Source organism: Amphiprion ocellaris, chromosome 19, assembly GCF_022539595.1.
Source record: "Amphiprion ocellaris isolate individual 3 ecotype Okinawa chromosome 19, ASM2253959v1, whole genome shotgun sequence".
Lineage (NCBI taxonomy): Eukaryota > Metazoa > Chordata > Actinopteri > Pomacentridae > Amphiprion > Amphiprion ocellaris.
The window spans coordinates 27,988,444-28,007,331 of NC_072784.1; the positions used below are offsets into that span (position 1 = coordinate 27,988,444).

Sequence of the window (18,888 nt, forward strand, 5' to 3'; positions counted from 1 at the left end):
TTGTGTCTCATTTTTATAATATTTTGTCTTGTTTTTGTTGGGTTTTTTGTCTTTTTTGTCTGGCTTTTGTCATTCATGTCACGTCTTTCTCGTTTTGTTTCTTGTTTTTGTCTTTTTGGTTTCTTTTTTGGCATTTTTTGTCTTGTTTGAGTCATCTGTGTAATTTTTTGTCTTGTTTTTGACCATATTTTGTCGCTTTGTAACTTTGTCTAATTTTTTGTCAATTTTTTGTTGTGTTTCATGTCGTTTGTCTCATTTTTGTCATTTTGTTTCTCGCTTCTGTCATTTTGTGTCTCATTTTTGTCGTTTTGTGCTTCTTTTTGTAATATTTTGTCTTGTTTTTGTTACTTTTTGTCTTTTTTTGTCTGACTTTTGTCATTTTGATCATAAAGTGAAATACTATATGATTCAGTTCCAGATACCTTTGACTAAATGTTTTGTGCCTTTGAAGACACACTGTGATCTGAAAGTTGCAATGTGTAAATGATAAACTGGGGTATAATACTGTTGAAATTGCACTTATTTTTCTTAAGAAATTTCAGATTATTCATGTTGTTTTACAACATTTTCAGAACGTACTTTTTTCGCTAAAACAAAGGGATATATTTGGAGTTGTTGTTATTTATAGGTTATTATGCAGTGTATTGTGGCTTCTGAACTAAAATGAGTTTGACACCCCTGCACTAAACCCTGCGTGTCAGCAGCTGGGAGTGTCTGCGGTGTGCGGGGGGTCCGTGAACGCAGCAGCGCTCTGCCCTGCTGACGAGCCGTTGCTTGTGGAAACAGCTGGTGGTTTCTGTCAGGGGATTGAAGCGACATAACGCGAATAAAAGTTGTAGCCTGACCCGAAACTGAGTGAATGCGCTTCACCGTGAGTCTCCGCTGCTGTTCCGACACGTTCCGGGAAATGACACCCGGTGGACGACACTTTACCGGGCACTTTGTTAGTTACCCACCGAGCCTGTTCAACGGCTGCTAACGCGCCGCTAGCTAACTTTGTTCTCCCGTAGCAACTGAACGGGATTTTTCTGTCGTCGCAGAGAAGCTGTCCGGTGCTTAACAGTTTTCAGTCTCGGCGTCAACATGCCTCATATTCATTATAAATTCTCCTCCAAACTGAGCTACGACACCGTGGTGTTTGACGGCCCGCACGTCACCCTGGAGGAGCTGAAGCGGCGGATCATGGGCAGAGAGAAGCTCCGAGCCGCCGACTGCGACCTGCAGATCACCAACGCTCAGAGCAAAGAAGGTAGGCGACATGTGTGATTGGTTTGTCTGGACAGGTGAGCAGGCAGGTTGAACTTTGGAAGGAGAAGGAGAAAGAGAAGGGAACACGTGGTCGTGCTTTGACAGCTGGCTGCATGTTGCGTCACCTCTGGGGCTCCAGAAAAAAGTCAGTCGAGGACAAAAAAAAAAAAAAAAGAGAGGGTCCGAATGAATGGAGTCCACATTCCTGCTGCATTCACGGCCTCATGCACCTTTTTATTAAACAGCCTGCCGGTGCTGGAAGCAAGCGGGTCATTCCAGAATTGGAGGACATTTTCCGTCTAAATTTCAAATAATCCATGTACAAAATACTAAAACACGTGGTTGTTGTGTAAATGTATTTGTCCTGAGACCAAATCTAAAAAACTAGAAGAAAAGAATGTTTGAAAATAGTTTTAAAATACCAAATAAGTCTGGAGTTCCCCTAAAATGCCATTTTCTCTTGTCCCATCCCCCTGGTGACCAAATTGAATCTCAAATAAAACAGTTAAAATGAAATTTAAATCTCGCTTTTTTTAGTACTAGTTTTTTTTTTCATTGATGTCATTGATGTAATTGTAGGAACATTTTTTTAATCAACATAATATTTATCATGCGTGGATAACCCAGTTACCATAGCCTTTTTAGCTGGTAGAAGAAGAAGAAAACAGTGAATGACATGATATGCTGGAATTAACATCATCAAACAGTTTTCCAAAAGAATGGGTAGAGCAAAGCTATGTCCTCTCTTCTATTTTTCATATTTTCATAACATTGTCAGCCTTCATTGAATGTCTCATTCTAACTCATTCAACCCTGTTATGCATATAATCAGGAAAAATCTAATTCTTTTTACTTTCTTCCATTAGTAAATTTGTCCTCTTGGTCAGCAGTAACGTCTAGCTAAATATCTAGCTTCTACTCCTGAGAAAAAGCTAACATTAACATGGATTGGCAACCCTGTTACTGTAAAACATGTAATAAAAATTATACCATTGATGTGTAAGCTGAGCCAATCAAGCCATTGATAGTTTATTACCTACTATTGATGAATATGGAGCAGAAAACCTTAAAAGAAAAGGTCTATTATTCAGAACTTTTGAAGCCCAAATGCAGTCCAATTCTGGAATGACTCAAGTCTCTGGATAGATGTAGGTTAAAAATAGAAAAGGTAGCAAGAGGGAGCATGACCATAAGGTTAAAGAGCAGCAGCCGCACGTGCAGGAAAATCAACATCTATTGGAATATCTTCTGACTTACAGGCAGCATAAAGTAGAGCAAAGGTGTCCAGATTGCACATGATAATCGCATTAAGCTGTGTCAACATCCTGCACAGAGGTTTTGAAATCTATCAACCACATCTCATGATTCAGAGAAACAGTGCAACTAGAAATAACAGCTTAAAGAGTAGCATATACACAACCAGTCAAAAGTTTGGACACACCTTCTCATTCAATCTTTTTTCTTTATTTTTACTACTTTCTACATTGTTGATACATACTGAAGACATCAGAACTATGAATGAAGACATATGGAATTATGTAGCAAACAAACACTTGTAAAATAACTCTAAATATCTTTTATATTTTAGATTCCTGCTTTGATTACTGCTTTGCACACTCTTGGCCTTCTCTCAATGAACTTCATGAGGTAGTCACCTGAAGTGGTTTTCACTTCACAGGTGTGCCTTGTCAAGGTTAATTGGTGGAATTTCTTGCCTTCTTAATGGGGTCTGGACCATCAGTTGTGTTGTGCAGAAGTCAGGTTGGTACACAGTTGACAGCCCTATTTGACAACTGTTAGGATCCATATTATGGCAGGAACCAATCAGCTAAGTAAAGAGAAACGACAGGGATGAGATGAACCACAGTGAAAGCAAAAGGACCAACAAGTGCTCAGCATCTCTGGAACTCCTTCAAGACTGTTGGAGAACCATTTCAGGTTCTACCTCATGAAGCTCATCCAGAGAATGCCAACAATGTGCAAAGCAGTAATCAAAGCAAAGGGTGGCTACTTTGAAGAATCTAAAATCTGAAACATAAATAGCCATGAAAATAAAGAAAAACGAGAAGATTTTTTTAATGACTGTGTGAAGTCCATCAATGGAGAAAGCACCCATGAAAAATTCATTTTCAGTTTCTTGGGTTGCACTCATGAATATTTGTGTAATTTTGCAATTTGGTATGTGGTTCCCTACATAATCTGCTTCTTTTCTTATAAAATTGTTATTTGCTTCTTAGTTTGAATTAATTTCCAAACATTTTACCTGCATTTTGTAGTCAGTAATGCTGTAAAACTCTACAGCAGACACTTTTGAAGACTGACTACCCAGGTGAAGACAGAAAGACTGAGCTGTGAAACTGGTTTCATGCTGACACTGAGAAGAAGTTTCAGAAAGTGAAGAAATGTTACCATCATTATTTTTCAGTGCATTGAGAGAGGTTTATGCTTTTCTGTTCACCTTCAAAAACATCTTAATTGTTTTTATGAGAAAAAAATGCTGCTTTATGTGTGTATTTGCTTAAACAGCAAATTGCCTACTATTTATTTATGAGAAATGTGCTTTTTTTTACGGTTGATATTTTCTACATGACTCTCCTGTTATGTATTTAACCTCAGCGCTTATAATGAAACTAATATTCTGCGTTGTTTTTTTTAAAGAATACTGTACTGCCATTTGACTTAGGTATTTTTTTATTATCAGTAGTTTTATCGTAGTTGAGTAATATTTTTCAAATGTAAAGGTACTTTTACATAAGAAGTCCTTCCACCACAATGAGTAGTTGATCAAACACTTTACTGACAGAACTTAAATCTGGAACTATTTCTGCGATTAATAAATGGTTAAATTTTGAAGGTGGTGTCTGCAATTCTGGAAAAGATTGTTGATATTTATCAAGTTTACCAGATTTACTGTCCTATACTCCAACTTTAAGATGCTTAACCAGATATTTCAACCTTTTCAGATTAGAGTGGTTGCTTTTGTTTGCCATCTACGACACATTTTTATGACATTTTCTTGACTAAATGATTTATAGATAAATCTAGAAGATATTCATAACTATCTAATATAAGATTTTATCAAAGACTGTATATATAAAATCAATGAAGGCTGCATGATGTCTCTTAACCTGAGAAATCAACTTATGATTCTACATATTTCTGTGGATTTCAAAAGTTCTTCAACATGAGCTAATCCTCAGCCTTTAAACCCTCATTTTTCTCCATCTGTTCCTCTTAGAGTTCACTGATGACAACAGTCTGATCCACAAAGGCTCCTCAGTCATCGTTCGGAGAATCCCCATCAGTGGAGTCAAGCCCAGCCCGAGCAGCAAGACCCACAATATGTACGTGTGTGTCTTTGGGTTTGGCAGCTGATTTCCTGCACTGTTATTAGATTTAATATCTCTTTTGCAGCAAAGGCTCCACCCTGACTGAGCAAACTACAACCTGGCAACCACAAGTCTGCGTTGTGTAAAGGGTTAGTCATGGATGCTCACTAAAAAGTGGTGCAGGTTGATGGATAACTCATACAGAGGATGAGTCCCTGTTAATGCTCATCAGGTTACTTTTGAGCAGCAGCACCTATTTGCATTGCTTTTTAAGTGAAGACACTAAAGAAGGAAACAATATTTTGACAGTCGTTGTGGAGAATCTGTTGCAGAATCCTTCAGGTCTTGGTGGACAGATGATCAAACAAGGTTTTGCATAACATTTCCGTGACAAAATACTCACAGAAAAGAGTAGAACAGTAATGACACGGTGACATACTTGGGGATTACCCAGATATTAGTCAGGCTTACACAGTAGAGCCAGCAGTGTTGTGGGTTTTTATGCTTGGAAAGCAGGACCTCACTGGAACAGACCTCTGGTCATGTGATTCGCCCCGTCAGCAGCATGCAGGCCGGTGCAGAAGAATGAGGCCTACAGAGTGGCGTAACACCAGCCACAAGATTAAATGCAGAAAATTAACCCTCTACCTGCACAGTCAGGCTGGTTTACCTTCAAAGTGCCTCCAAGGAAGAGTTGAATTTGAAAGACTTTTACAGTCACATTTTATATTAAACTGAAAATCATAAAGCCATTGTAAATGCATTTTATTAAGACTAGTGAAATTGTTTTCTAAGTAGCATTTATTGCTTAGTTAATGGCCAGTAAAGTTAATTGTTCAGTTAAATGAGCTAAATATTGATGCTGCAATGACACAGGATAAAACATTAATAGTAAGATGCAAAGAAATATTTTATACCCTTTTCACAAAATACAACCGTAGATTTTGGATGTTGACATTGAATCTTGAAAAACATGTAAAATACACAGAAGATCTGTTTGAGTTCAGACAGCAGCTTTGATAAAAGCCTGAACTGATTTTTCAGATCTATAATACCTGGTCAGTAAGGAGTTTAGTGTGTGGTGGATTAAAAAATACATAATCAATGGAGCTCTGATAATTCACCATGGCAACAGGTAAAGATCCACTGTTTTTATTCAGTGGAGTTGGAAATATTTATGGCAATGAATGCACATTTAGCTCTACATTGATCAACCACAACATTAAAACCATCTGCCTGGACTCTGAAGGCATCAAGACGTTAGCAGCGGATCCTTTAGATCCTGGTAGTTTTGAGTTGGGGCTTTCGTGCTCGATTAAATTGAGATTTGGGGAATTTGGAGGCCAAGTCGGCACCTTGAACTGTTTGTTCTGTTCCTGAACCATTTATCCCACTGAAAGAGGCCTTCAGGGAATGCCGTTGCTGTGAAGAGGTGTATGTGGTCAGCAACAATTTTAGGTGGGTGGTTCATGCCAAAGAAACATCCACATGAATGCCAGGAACTAAGGTTTCCCGGCAGAATATTACTAAGAGCATCACACTGCCTCCGCTCTGTGTGCATCCTGTTTTCATCTCTTCCTCAGATAAATGATGCTTCCACATGATGCACAAGAAAATGTAATGTGTCAGATTAGACCGCTTCCTCACTGCTTTCACTTACATGTTGTGCTACATTCCCACTAATGTAGAAATCATTGCAGAAGTAATATTCGACAGACATTGTTGGGGTAACTTAACACCCTTCTGGGAGTTGGATTGTTCTCCCAAATTAAACTTCTGCAAAATAATGTAGTCCAGTATCGATGGCACAAATGAGGAAGTGAAACGTTTTGCAGCTTTTTGGCGATGGAGGGGAGACAGAAACTAAAAAGGTTCAGTTTACAGTCACAGAAAGTTACAGAGTAAAGAGTTCAGTTGAGCTTTTTCTCATTTGTGTTAAAAACATGAAGGAACGAAATTAGTTACTCAGGTCCAGCGGCATACAAAATAGATATGAAGTATAACAACTAAAACAGATCTATGATAAATAATTTAACAACCTAAAAGCTTATAATAAATACAACACATAGCTTAAAAAACAGCATGTTAATTTTATGTCTTCATTTACCTTTATTTAACCAGGAAGTCCCATTGAGATTAATTCAATTCAATTCAATTTTATTTATATAGTGCCAATTACAGGTCAAATTGTCTCAAGACGCTTTACAGAACCCATATGCCTGAACTCCCAGAGCAAGCCCTAAGGCGACAGTGGCAAGGAAAACACCCTTTTAACAGGGAAGAAACCTTGAGCAGAACCCGGCTCCTTATGTGGGGGGACCCATCTGCTACTGGCCAGCAGGTTGAGAGGGACAGAAGAGGTAAAGAGGCAAAGGGGTAGAGACATGGGAGAAGAGGAGGGTGGGGAACAAGGAACATACAACACACAGTTTAATACATGCATGATACGCTAGATGATACATACAAAGTACAAGCTAACATTGAAACTGATTCATAAATTTACTGTTATGGTGCAAGACTATATATATTACATATATAGCTGGTTATAAAATTCAAACAGTATGTAGATGAAAACATCAAGTAAGATTAGAGATCTCTTTTACAAGGAAGACCTGGCCAAGGTAGCAGCCATACAAAATTTAGCAGTTATATAAAACGGATACATGATACATGAACAATTAACTGTAAAACAATAAGACAGACTGACAGCTATTCAAGGACAGTGACCTCTCAAGAAAATCACTGACACTCTTCCTTTACTGTATCCTTTATGATATTCTTAAACTCATTAATGGATATGAATGTTTCTAGTTTAAGAGTTTCTTCAAGATTATTTCATGACCATGGTGCTGTTTTGCTAAAGTCTGTTAGAGCCCGGGGAACATTCAAAAGCAGCCACTTGGAGGTGCGCCGATGGTAACTGCTAGAACTGAAAGTGAGAAGGGTGCTGAGGTATTCTGGGAGTTTTCCCAGCAGAGCTTTATAGATGAACATATACCAGTTTTGTTGTCTACGACTGCTTAGTCATGTCCAGCCAACCAAATCAGAGAGAATACAGTGGTGAGTTAGAGATTTTGCATTTGAAATGAAGCGCAGTGAAGCATGATATACTGAATAAGGTCTCTTTAAGGTGGAGGAGGCTGCATGACCGTACAGTATATCACCATAATCAATCACAGATAGAAAGGTGCTTTCCATGAGTTTTTTCTTTACAGAGAGTGTGAAGCATGCTTTATTTTATAAATAAAAGCCAATCTTCAATTTGAGTTTCTTAACTAAGTTAGAGATGTGTATATTAAATGAAAACTTTTTATCGATCCATATTCTCAAGTATTTATAGGAGGACACCCTTTCAGTCAACACATTATCAGATGTAAAAATTCTTAGATTGTCAAAGGTTTGTAAACGATCCTTTGATAAAATCATAAACTTTGTTTTCTGGGCGTTTAAAACCAATTTTAGATCCTTTTAAAGCTCTTTGTAATAACTGAAGTGCAGTCTGAAGTTCAGAAGGAGCAGATGTATAGATCATTGTGTCATCTCATCTACATACAAATGCACATTGGCTTGAATGTCTTAAAAAAAATAAAAATAAAAATCAAAAACAAGACAGAAGCCAAAATGGAAGCTTGGGGCACACCTATAGTTAACTCAAGAAAGTCTGATTTGTAGCCCTCTGATTGGACACACTAAGTTCCACCTGCTAAGTAATTTTTAAACCATTTGAGAGCCTTGGAACCAAAGCCAGAATCTCTGAGTTTGTCTAGAAGTAGTTCATGATCCACTGAATCAAACGCTTTTGAAAGATCAACGAATAAGGCGGCACAACGCTGTTTCCTGTCCAAAGGCACCAGTGAGATTATTTGTCACAGCCATGGCAGCAGTGACCTCTTCTAAGACCAAACTGGTACTTAGATAAAATATTATTATCAGGTAAAAACTGTTTCAACTGTAAATTGACCTAATCGATTAACAGTGCATCAATGCCCTCAGTACAGAGTGCAGGGGGCAAACTTTAAGCCACATTTTTGTCAACTCAGGGTAAACACTCAAAGCTTTCATTAAACCCACTTTCTAGAATACACAAGTAGGTCAATGACAGCTACACAAAACAACGTTTGCTTTGGAGGAAAATTCTGGGGCAAAAAAAATGTTATATTGAATCTCAGTCAATCTTTACTTGAGTTTATTCTCTTTTCTTTAATTGTCTAAAGTGTCTTTGAGTGTGTTAAATGAAATATTGTCCTGTAAACAATAAATAGGTGGCCGTGTGACACTGAAACAGGTTGTGCTGGCTGTGGTTGTCCTTTTCACACGTGACATGAAGAAATACCTTCCTGGCACGATTCCAATGTGATGAAAGGAGATGAAATGTGCAGTTTTGTTTGTTTAAAGGCCAGTGTGAAGCTTCAGTAGTCTGAGTTGGCACATCAAGCAGAAGTCCTCCTAAGTTAGTCACTGTGATATAAAATTCACTCTGCGGCACCATCCCTCCGCTGCAGCCCAGGAAATCAAAGAGAAAGAGGGAATTTGTAGTAAAAAAATGAAGATATTCACTTGATTTGTTCAACACAGAATGCTGAATGTTAGCTGTTTTAGCACAGACATGACAAAAATGTAAACCTAACCTAAAAAGTTGTTTCTTTCTGTGTTTCAGTGAGCAGTCCGACGTCCAGCATCACCACGCCTTTGGAGCCAGCAGAGCAGTATGTAGCCAACCCAAATCCCACAGCACGTCGCCTACAGCTCCACAAAACACACACATTTTTAACACTGTGCTTCGAAAGATTTCTGAATGTACTTTTAAAATTTCATGTTGCATCTCTCAACAAAGAAATAAAACACAAAATACATGTAAAAAATGGTGTTGTCCAACATAAATTATCTACATATCATCATGATTTAAAGGCTTTATTTCTCTTATTTGAGTTCCTGTTGAAAAGAAGAAGTTCAGTATTTGATTTACAGGAGGCTTCTGCTTTGAGGTAAATCATGTTTTGCAATAAATGAAAAAAGTAGTATTTGCACCTTCTACAAGAAAAGCTAGTAATTAAACAGGTGTTTTATGGTAACCTTGAGAGAAAAGCCTACATTTGTGTGTGTTCTTTCAAATAAAGGTCCTCAGCTGTTTGTTTAACAAGCTGCTGTGTCACCAGTCAGTGTTCATTGTTGACGTCGGTTCAGCTTGTGTCTGTGGGAGGTGAGAGCTGCTCGGGTGGGTCAAACATTATCAAGCGGACCAGCTATTCACAGCTGATAAACCCAACTGTTGTTTTACGATACCAACTCTGCTGACTGTCATTACGCAGCGGTGTGTCATCGATGAGCTGCTTTAGCTTTTATTGCTGTTTGAATTCAGTGAAGTACTTTACAACCACTGGATGAGTTTTATATGGTTTTATTATATTGGTTAGGAAGTTAAACCACACGGCTGCCTTTTATTGGTGTCTTTAAATTTGGAATATTGTCATCAACATGATTAGTGACAATAAATTAGATTGTACACTACCATTCAAACGTTTGGGGTCACTTAGAAATGTCCTTTTTTTTTGAAAGAAAAGCAGGTTTTTTTCAATGAAGATAACATTAAATGAATGATAAATCCAGTTTAATGAATATAGAGCAACTTTAACTCATTTTAGAGAAACCTTAACTAATATAGAGCAACTTTTACTACTATGGAGCAACTCTGACTAATGCATAGCAACTTAAACTAATATAGAGCAACTTTAACTAATGTAGAGCAACTTTAACTCATTTTTGAGCAGCTTAAAATAATATAGAGCAACTTTAAGTAATATGGAGCAACTTTAATATAGAGCAACTTTAACAATATCAACTTTAGCTAATATAGGGCAACTTTAGCTAGTATAGAGCAATTTTAATTCACGTACACTACCATTCAAAAGTTTGAGGTCACTGAGTAATGTCCTTACTTTTGAAAGAAAATAATTTTTTCAATGAAGATAACATTAAATGAATGATAAATACAGTCTAGACACTGTTAATGTGGTAAATGACTATTGTAGCTGGAAACAGCTGATTTTTAATGGAATATCTCCATAGGGGTACAGAGGAACATTTCCAGCAACCATCACTCCTGTGTTCTAATGCTACATTGTGTTAGTTAATCATGTTGAAAGGCTAATTGATGATTAGAAAATCCTTGTGTGTGAGTTTTCATGGAAAACATGAAATTGTCTGGGTGACCCCAAACTTTGAAACAGTTGTGTACATGTACTTCCTAAAAGAAACAACAAAGACTTTGGCATTCTTACCTTAACTACCTCGTCAGTATAGGTTCATTTTATCTCACATCATCACATTTTTCAAACAGTTTCTACTCTAATTTGCTTTAAACTTTTTTTATTAAAATCTATAGATATTTAAATGGCATCTGTGATATTTTAGATAAATAGCACTAATTTTGAAAGAAAAATTGTGAGCATGTTTTTTCACGTATTGAAATTTGAGGCTGTTTACATGACAATATCTCTAGGACTATTATAGAAAAAATGCCTGATTTTTATTTTTTTTTTACTGTTTTGCATCATGTCATCTATTCAGAATCTGCAATATAAAACAAGTAGGTTAAATAATCTCAGATTATGGGTGAATCTGGAAAAAAAATTAAGCTATCAAGAAAAAGTTCTACCTTTAACAAAAACAATTACAAAGCAGAAGTCAACTAGTAATATTTATTTAACCATCTGTACTTGGATGTCACAATAATTAAAAAAAACTGATAGAATATTGTTTAATGCGAAATACTTGGTCACAAAATCCAAGTATTGTTATTTTTGTGTGCCTTTTATAAACTGATTGGGCAGATATTAGAAGTTGTACCACACAAACAAATATTCAGCTTGAGAATGGTTCTTTAAAATATTGCAGATTTTTAATCAATCCCATGATGAGAAATGACAGTAGAAATTTCTGACTTTTATCTTTAGTAGTTATTGAGATATTGTCACCCAAACATAGCCTCAATGTGTGAAAAACTATGCTGAAAGTGGCAAACTCTCTCCACAAAATGCTCGATTTTTGAATGTAAAAACTTTTTTTTTATCTGGTTGTACAGTCCTGATGAATACCCTTGAAAATTAATACATTGCTTACTTTTGTTGATAGTTTTAAATCCACTCATTTGTTTATATTTTACTTCATTAGGTTTATTCGTCTGATGTTGTGCAGCACTTAAGTTTCCTTTAAATGTGCTTTATAAATAGACTGCCATAGATTTGACTCTTTAAATCTAGGAAATGAAGGATTTAGGTTGTAATATTAATAATAATTGAAATAAGAATTGCACAGAAACCTAATGTCAACACAACTTCAAGAGTAAAAGGCATCCAAGCATAAAAAGTCTCTATATTCAAGCTGGATTTGTAGTATTGCACTTTTAAGAGCAAAAAAAAAAAAACAACAAGGCCTCTCTTGAACCCATGTCCCAGAAACCAAGTGGAGTCCTGTTTTTATATGCTGAGTTCTTGTCGTGGTTTTGTTTGTATTTCAGCAAACTAAAAGCTTTTCCTTGCTGCAGTCTGAATTAGTTTGCACTCACATGACCTGATGTTCTCTCTGGACTCTCAGTAAGAGAAGTGTCTGCCACTCTTTGCCATCCTTTAAGTCTGTTAGTCTAAAACTTTTACCCATAAAGTCACTGTGATATGTATTGATTATGTTTGACTTCAGGGGAAAGAATAATGCTGAGCCACTGGTAATATGTAAAACTCAGGTAACACATTTTGGAGTTTTCTCTTCTGTAGAAAAGACAAACTCAATTGGAACAAACGCTGGAGTCACTTTGTCCATTGGACAAGCTAACAGGGTTGCTGCGGTCATTTAATAGTGCATTTTCATAAAGTTCAAGACTTGCAAGAGACAAATTTAAAATGCAAAACCCTGCCTCGTTTGGTTCTGATTGTAGCACAGGATTTTAAATTGGTTTAAATGGTTTCTGCCTGTAAATATGTTTGAGTTAAAATGTAGAAAAGTTTATGAGGTGGAAGGTTGTAAGCAGAGAAAGAATGACCAAAAAGCAGATGTTTAATAGTCTTTTGTTTTGATCATTAAGTAAAGTACTATATCATTCAGTTCCAGATGACCTGTGACTAAAAGTTTTGTGCCATTTTGTAGATAAAATGTGATCTGTAAGTTGTAATGTGTAAATGATAAACTGAGGAAAAACGTTGTTGAAATTGAATTTGTAGTCAAGTTGTTCATAATGTTTTTTAAAAAGACAGTTCCTTAAATGTGAACATTTTCAGAATTTACTGTTTTGCACTAAAACAAAGGAAAAAATTGGAGTTGTCATTATGTATAGGTTATTATGCTGTGATTTTACTGATGCGGCCCAACTGAGATAAAATTGGACTGGATTTGGCCTCTGAATTAACATGAGTTTCACACCCCTGTCTTATGGAGACCATGAATGTTTTTATATAAACGTTTATGGCAATCGATGCAGAGATATTCAGTTAAATCTCCCAATGTCAGCCTTATGGTAGCACAGTTAGCGAGATTTATCCTCTGAAAAGTGTGAATGTTTGTAAAATATTCATCCAGTGTCTGTTAAAAGTGATATTTCAGCTACAAACAACATTGTAAACTATATAACCACACTGCTAGCTCAGCCTAAAACACTGTCCTCATCAACAAATGCTAAGAAACAGTAAAGAACTGAGGTCATATTAATCACCAAAACTGACATTACCTAGCTGAAAGCAAATATGTTTCCACCCAACAAAGCAAAAGAAAATGCTGCCTTGATGGAAATATCCCAGGTTGCATTGTATTGTTGGCTTCTCTCTCCATTTTTCAGCGTGAACAGTTTTGAGACATGTAGAGTGAAGTTGGCTGGAGGTGTATTATTATCTACACTGTCTGAAAATCACTGCTGATAAACATTTGATCAACTAAAAAGCCTATGAAAGGGAAAATTTGAAAGGCAACATTTGCTTTGCTGTTACACAAGAGCTCACCAATAGAACAGGTGTTAAAGCATGCACTTTCATAGGATAAATTGTCTTGTTTTAGAGCTAATCTTTGAGCATTTAAAAAAATAAAGCCACTTTCATTGGGCTTGGTGTAACTTTAGTTTGTATTTTCAAACATTTGTGGATTTGCACTTCCTAATCTTTTCTCAAATCGAGTTGTAACTTGGAGTTTCTCATTGTGAAACTGACTTTGTGTTAAATTCTGACAGATGGATGACCAAAGTTCCACCAGAGCCTTGTCGTTTTTCTCCAAGGTTTGCTCTCTTTTCTATTTTCATTTTCATCTTGGTTCATGTGCATCAGTTCAAATTCAATCTAGCATCTTTGTGTGTGATGTGTGTAGATGCAGATGGCTAACCTGGTAGAGGCAGATGCGTCAGAGGAAGACAAAATCAAATTTATGATATATCAATCTGCCCACGACTCCATGAGGTGAGTTATGTGTTTAATGCTTTCAAATCTTCTCCTTCATAGACATTTATGTCTCCTGTTTATCTCTCTCCACCTGATTTTCCCTCCTTTTAATTTAATTTATGCCAAGTGTTCTCATGTCTTTTCTTTACCTCTTCCTTATTTTTTTATTTTTCACCTCCTCTTCTCATTTTCTGTGTCCGTCTCTAGTATGAACAAGAGACTTGGCACTGCCCTTCCTATGAATTACACCTGTTACCGCTGTGGGAATACTGGACACCACATCAGGAACTGTCCCACCAGCGGGGTAAGTGCACTCCGTGTCACATATCTGTAATGAGGCGGCGACTTGCGCAACTTTTGTTCTGCAAAGAAATAGATTTGATTTGTGCGTCTTTACATTTTTTGTAGTCATTTTTGTGCGCTGATGCTATTTGAATTTGCAGGCAAGCGTTGATTGTCAACTATTATGCCTGTGCATAACAGTAAATGTAAATGTGTGTGTGTTTGCCAGCAGGATAAAAACTTTGAGGCTCCACTGAGGATAAAGAAGAGCACAGGCATCCCTCGTTCTTTCATGGTCGAGGTAGATGATCCTACTATGAAAGGAGCCATGCTGACCAACTATGGACGATACGCAATTCCTGCTGTAGATGCGTGAGTGTGAATCACAATGCCAGTCTGTGTTTACATGTTGTTTCCTGTCTTTATTAACTCTTCTATCTTTTAGCACTGAAAGAGCATATCTCCCAGTATGTCAAAACATTCCTTCGTAAAATTCATTTAGGGAAATTATGGAACTTGAATACTTTGTCGGAGCTTCTTCTTTAAGAGTCTGTTATGCATGAGGCATGATGGAGTGATAAATATGACTGGGCTAATGACCTTTATTGCCTGTATATTGACCCAGTTAAATCCTGTTTCAGTTCCCGTCTCAGTTAAATTAGTCTGACTCACCACATGTAGACTGCAGATATAAGCCTGCCAATTCAGGCAAAGATTTTTATCATTTTCAACAACAACAACAACCTGCAAGCGGAAACCTACGTGCTAAAAATGGCAAATTTTGTTGAAGATTTTGGTCTTTGCAATAAAGCAGGACCACTAGTGCATTTTATACGTGATTGTTCCACCAAAACAAGGTCCCCCGGCACTATTTTGCAGGGACACCATCACTGCATCCTGGGCTTAGCACTGGCCAGGACGTTAGTGATTGGTTTAAGGAAATACAAATGATCCCCTGTAGCAGAATAGTCATTTTTGTAGGCAATTCTTGTGTGGCTGGTCTAGAATACACTTTAATCAGCAGTTATTACTCTGGCAAAGAATGCGGTGGAGTTATGTGACGACTGGCGTTGGCTTGTCTGTCTGTCTGTGAGCAACATTACTCAAAAATGGACGAACGGATTTAGATGAAATTTTCAGGGAAAGTCAGAAATGACACAAGGACCAATTGATTAGATTTTGGCAGTGATGCGACCTATAGTCTGGATCCACAGTTTTATTAAAGATTTCTGTATCATTGCAACATAGCGGCACGGCGTCACTGTAACTATGACAACAAGTGAACACTACATCAGCTGCCTGTTGATGATCGCGATGGCAATCCTGCTACAAGTCAACCGCTGCGGACTTTTCTATCGGAAATGATACAAGGAACAATTGATTAAGCTGTGGGGGTGTTTCTGAGTCCCATCAATTCCCATCTCCCGCTACATATTTAGGTCTCGCACTTTGGTATCCATACATAACATACACATGCATAATGCATGCCTGCTCTCAGCGCAAGGTCATTTTGTTTGAGGGTTCATCTATATTAAATGGACACATTCTATTTTGCCGTGATTTCTGATCATCAATAACTATTAAACAAATGCTGCATTTCTACAAAAAAAATACTGCATTTCTTACAATGCCGTATGAGGGAATGGACAGCCTTGGTGGAGTACTGCGCTCTCTGAGTGCTTTTCTTGTATTTGAAATGGACTTATTCCAAGATCACAACACTACAATAGCTACCTCTTTAGCTCTTGTGGTAACTTGAATTCATCAGAGCTAAAATTACATCATGTTGTTAATCTAACTTGGTAATTTAACCAATATTAAGTTTGTCAGGATGAGATTAATAAAGTAAATTCCCAAATCATTACTGTAAATGTTTACCATATAAGAGACAAAAGGTTAGGACAATCTACTCGGAGTCTCTTAAGTCAAAACATCTAAATTCGCTTTCCTAAGCTTAAGATAAGATCAGTTTTACATGTTACAGCAGCTAGATACAGATGAGGCATAGAATGAGCAGCGCAAGAATTACAAAAGTACCACTAAAAAAAAAAAAAGTTTGCTAAGAAATTAAAGACATTATGTAGATATAATAAGGACATGATGACTTTACATATGGATATGTACACAGCTTGTTGTGGATGTGCTCATTCTGTTGTCTGTCTGTAGTGAGGCGTATGCTATTGGCAAGAAGGAGAAGCCTCCGTTCATTCCACAGGAACAATCCAAATCTGAGGACGAAGATGATCCCATACCTGAGGAGCTCCTTTGTCTGATCTGTGGAGACCTGCTGAGTGACGCTGTAGTCATACCTTGCTGTGGAAACAGCTACTGTGATGACTGTGGGTGTCTGCTACACAAACACACATGTCAAGACAAACCTAATGCACTGCACAACAAATAAAGTAACTTGATCCTGATATCCATACTGGCAGCACAGGAACCACTGTGTCTGTTTCTGTAGAACCTGGTAATCGGTTGGTAGTGGATTCTAAATGCTAAAATATGTACACTACCGTTCAAAAGCTTGGTGCCACTTAGAAATGTCCTTATTTTTGAAAGAAAAGCATTTTTTCTATGAAGATAACATTAAATGAATCAGAAATACAGTAGATATTGTTAATATGGTAAATGACTATTCTAGCTGGAAACGGCTGATTTTTAATGGAATATCTAGATAGGGGTACAGAGGAACATTTCCAGCAACAACAGTAGTGTAGCGTAGTGTATGTTTTACCTGCCAAAGTTGACAGAGAAGTAGAATAATGGTTGCTATGACTCTGTAACTGTTAACACAAGTACATGTAAGATCACAAACACAATCAAGATCTTCAAAAACTCTCTGAGATTGTGACTTGCTTATATGTTGTACTAATGGATGGTGCTTCACATTTCAACCCTCTTTCTGTCTTATTCAGGTATTCGCACCACTTTGCTGGATTCAGAGGACCATGACTGCCCCACATGTGGCCAGTCAGATGTCTCCCCTGATACCTTGGTAGCCAATAGATTTCTCAGACAGGTGACCATGCGAAACAGTAACAGTAAACACACTATACTGATAGTTACATAAATGCTTTTAGAAGTTGTGGATTTGTATTACCTCTGTATTCTGTCTCACCAGAAGTAATCTTTTACCATTCATCTGTTTGTCCCGACACAGACTATTAATAATTTCAAGAGAGAACGAAGCAACACTAAAACCTTGAAAAGAAAGTCTGACGCCTCCCAGACCCAGAATTCAACTCCGACACCAAACCCTGTCGCTACGCCGCCTCCTCCTGTTGCCACGCAGAACCAGCTGCAGAAGCTTCAACAGTCACCCAACAGTCAGCAGGTGAATTTCTTAATGGTATGTTTAATCTCAGAGAAGATATCAGCCCTGCAATAATTACTGTTTTCTTTCCAGGACCAGACATTTGCCAGATCTCAGGATCAGTTCTCTTGTAAAAAAAAAACAATTTAAATAAGTGTTAAAAACTACAGTAAAGTAGATATTTCAAACGGTATTCTCTATATTTTTAATAACCTAACAACAAATATGTATTTACAGTATATTTCAATTGATATCGACTGGTTTAGGTATTGTTTATTCTCAGGACCTTTTCCCCGAAGCTAAAACTTTCTTGCAATACTGTTCTATTCTAATCTCTGCTATATTCTCTTGATGTGTCCCCTCTTTAGGACTCTCTCCTTGAACATCCAAAGGCTACAAACTCACCACCATCATCTCAGGCGTCTGGACCTCCTACATTAACAGGCCCTGAGTCTGCTGACAGCACACCTATCAGTTCCCTCCAACCTGTGCAAAACTCCCTCGAGACATCTGACAAGTATGTAAACACAAAAACGCAGAGATACATGTAAAACTCAAACATCTCTGATTTGCTCTAAACTTTTTTTTAGCATAAATTATGAATATTTAAAATGGTATCTGTGTAATTTTAGACTGAAAAATCAAGTACTTTCCAAGAGAATTTTTAAAAAGTCTGTCAACCTACTTGAAGTTTTTTCACACTTTGTATTTTGATATTATGTTTGGATGACAGCTATTATTTCTCATCATGATTCATCACCATGATTCAGATTCTGCAATACTGCACAACTAGATCAAATAATATCTGATTATGGGTGAGTTGAAAAACAAAGCCGTCATGAAAAGCCCCATCTCTGAGCTCACATTAACAAATAAAATGAATATGCAGAAGTCAACTCGTGATATTAATCAGCCACATGCAACTGAATGTCACAATAATAAAAAAAAAAAACTGAGAATATTTTTCAATATGTAGTCCTTGGTCCCAAAAATGAAAAAAAAGTTGTTAATGTTGAATTTTCATACCTGAGTTATTACAAGTTGCACCACAAAAATAAAAATGACACTTGAAAATGTTTATATAGTTGATAGAAATGACTTTATTGACAGTTGCTTTTCAGGTGATGTGGTTTTGTGATTGTCCATCCAGCGTGGTTTGTTAGTTCCCTTCATTTTTCTCATAGACACCAACAATGTTAGTGCAATTTACTGATCAGAATAGGTCATTTAAAGTGTCTCTTATCCAGATAGATTTAATACATTTGTATTTATACTAACACACATGCACCACCGTTCAAAAGTT

At 37.0% G+C, this 18,888-nt stretch overlaps 1 protein-coding gene across 4 annotated transcripts in view; it reads left to right on the forward strand.

The window, feature by feature from the left end:
- The first annotated feature begins 739 nt into the window (after positions 1-739).
- LOC111581537 (E3 ubiquitin-protein ligase RBBP6) overlaps positions 740-18,888 on the forward strand; it is a 28,808-nt gene continuing 10,659 nt past the window's right edge. The window contains exons 1-11 of one of the 4 annotated variants that reach the window (XM_055005361.1): positions 740-1,249; positions 4,487-4,592; positions 9,235-9,283; positions 13,786-13,830; positions 13,920-14,008; positions 14,198-14,294; positions 14,502-14,644; positions 16,439-16,611; positions 17,188-17,291; positions 17,433-17,621; positions 17,954-18,102. In XM_055005361.1, the coding sequence (XP_054861336.1) occupies positions 1,084-1,249; positions 4,487-4,592; positions 9,235-9,283; positions 13,786-13,830; positions 13,920-14,008; positions 14,198-14,294; positions 14,502-14,644; positions 16,439-16,611; positions 17,188-17,291; positions 17,433-17,621; positions 17,954-18,102 (1,310 nt within the window). In that variant the 5' untranslated portion in view covers positions 740-1,083. The remainder of the gene's footprint in view (positions 1,250-4,486; positions 4,593-9,234; positions 9,284-13,785; positions 13,831-13,919; positions 14,009-14,197; positions 14,295-14,501; positions 14,645-16,438; positions 16,612-17,187; positions 17,292-17,432; positions 17,622-17,953; positions 18,103-18,888) is intronic. The other 3 variants (XM_055005359.1, XM_055005360.1, XM_023289749.3) reach the window with 3 other exon arrangements.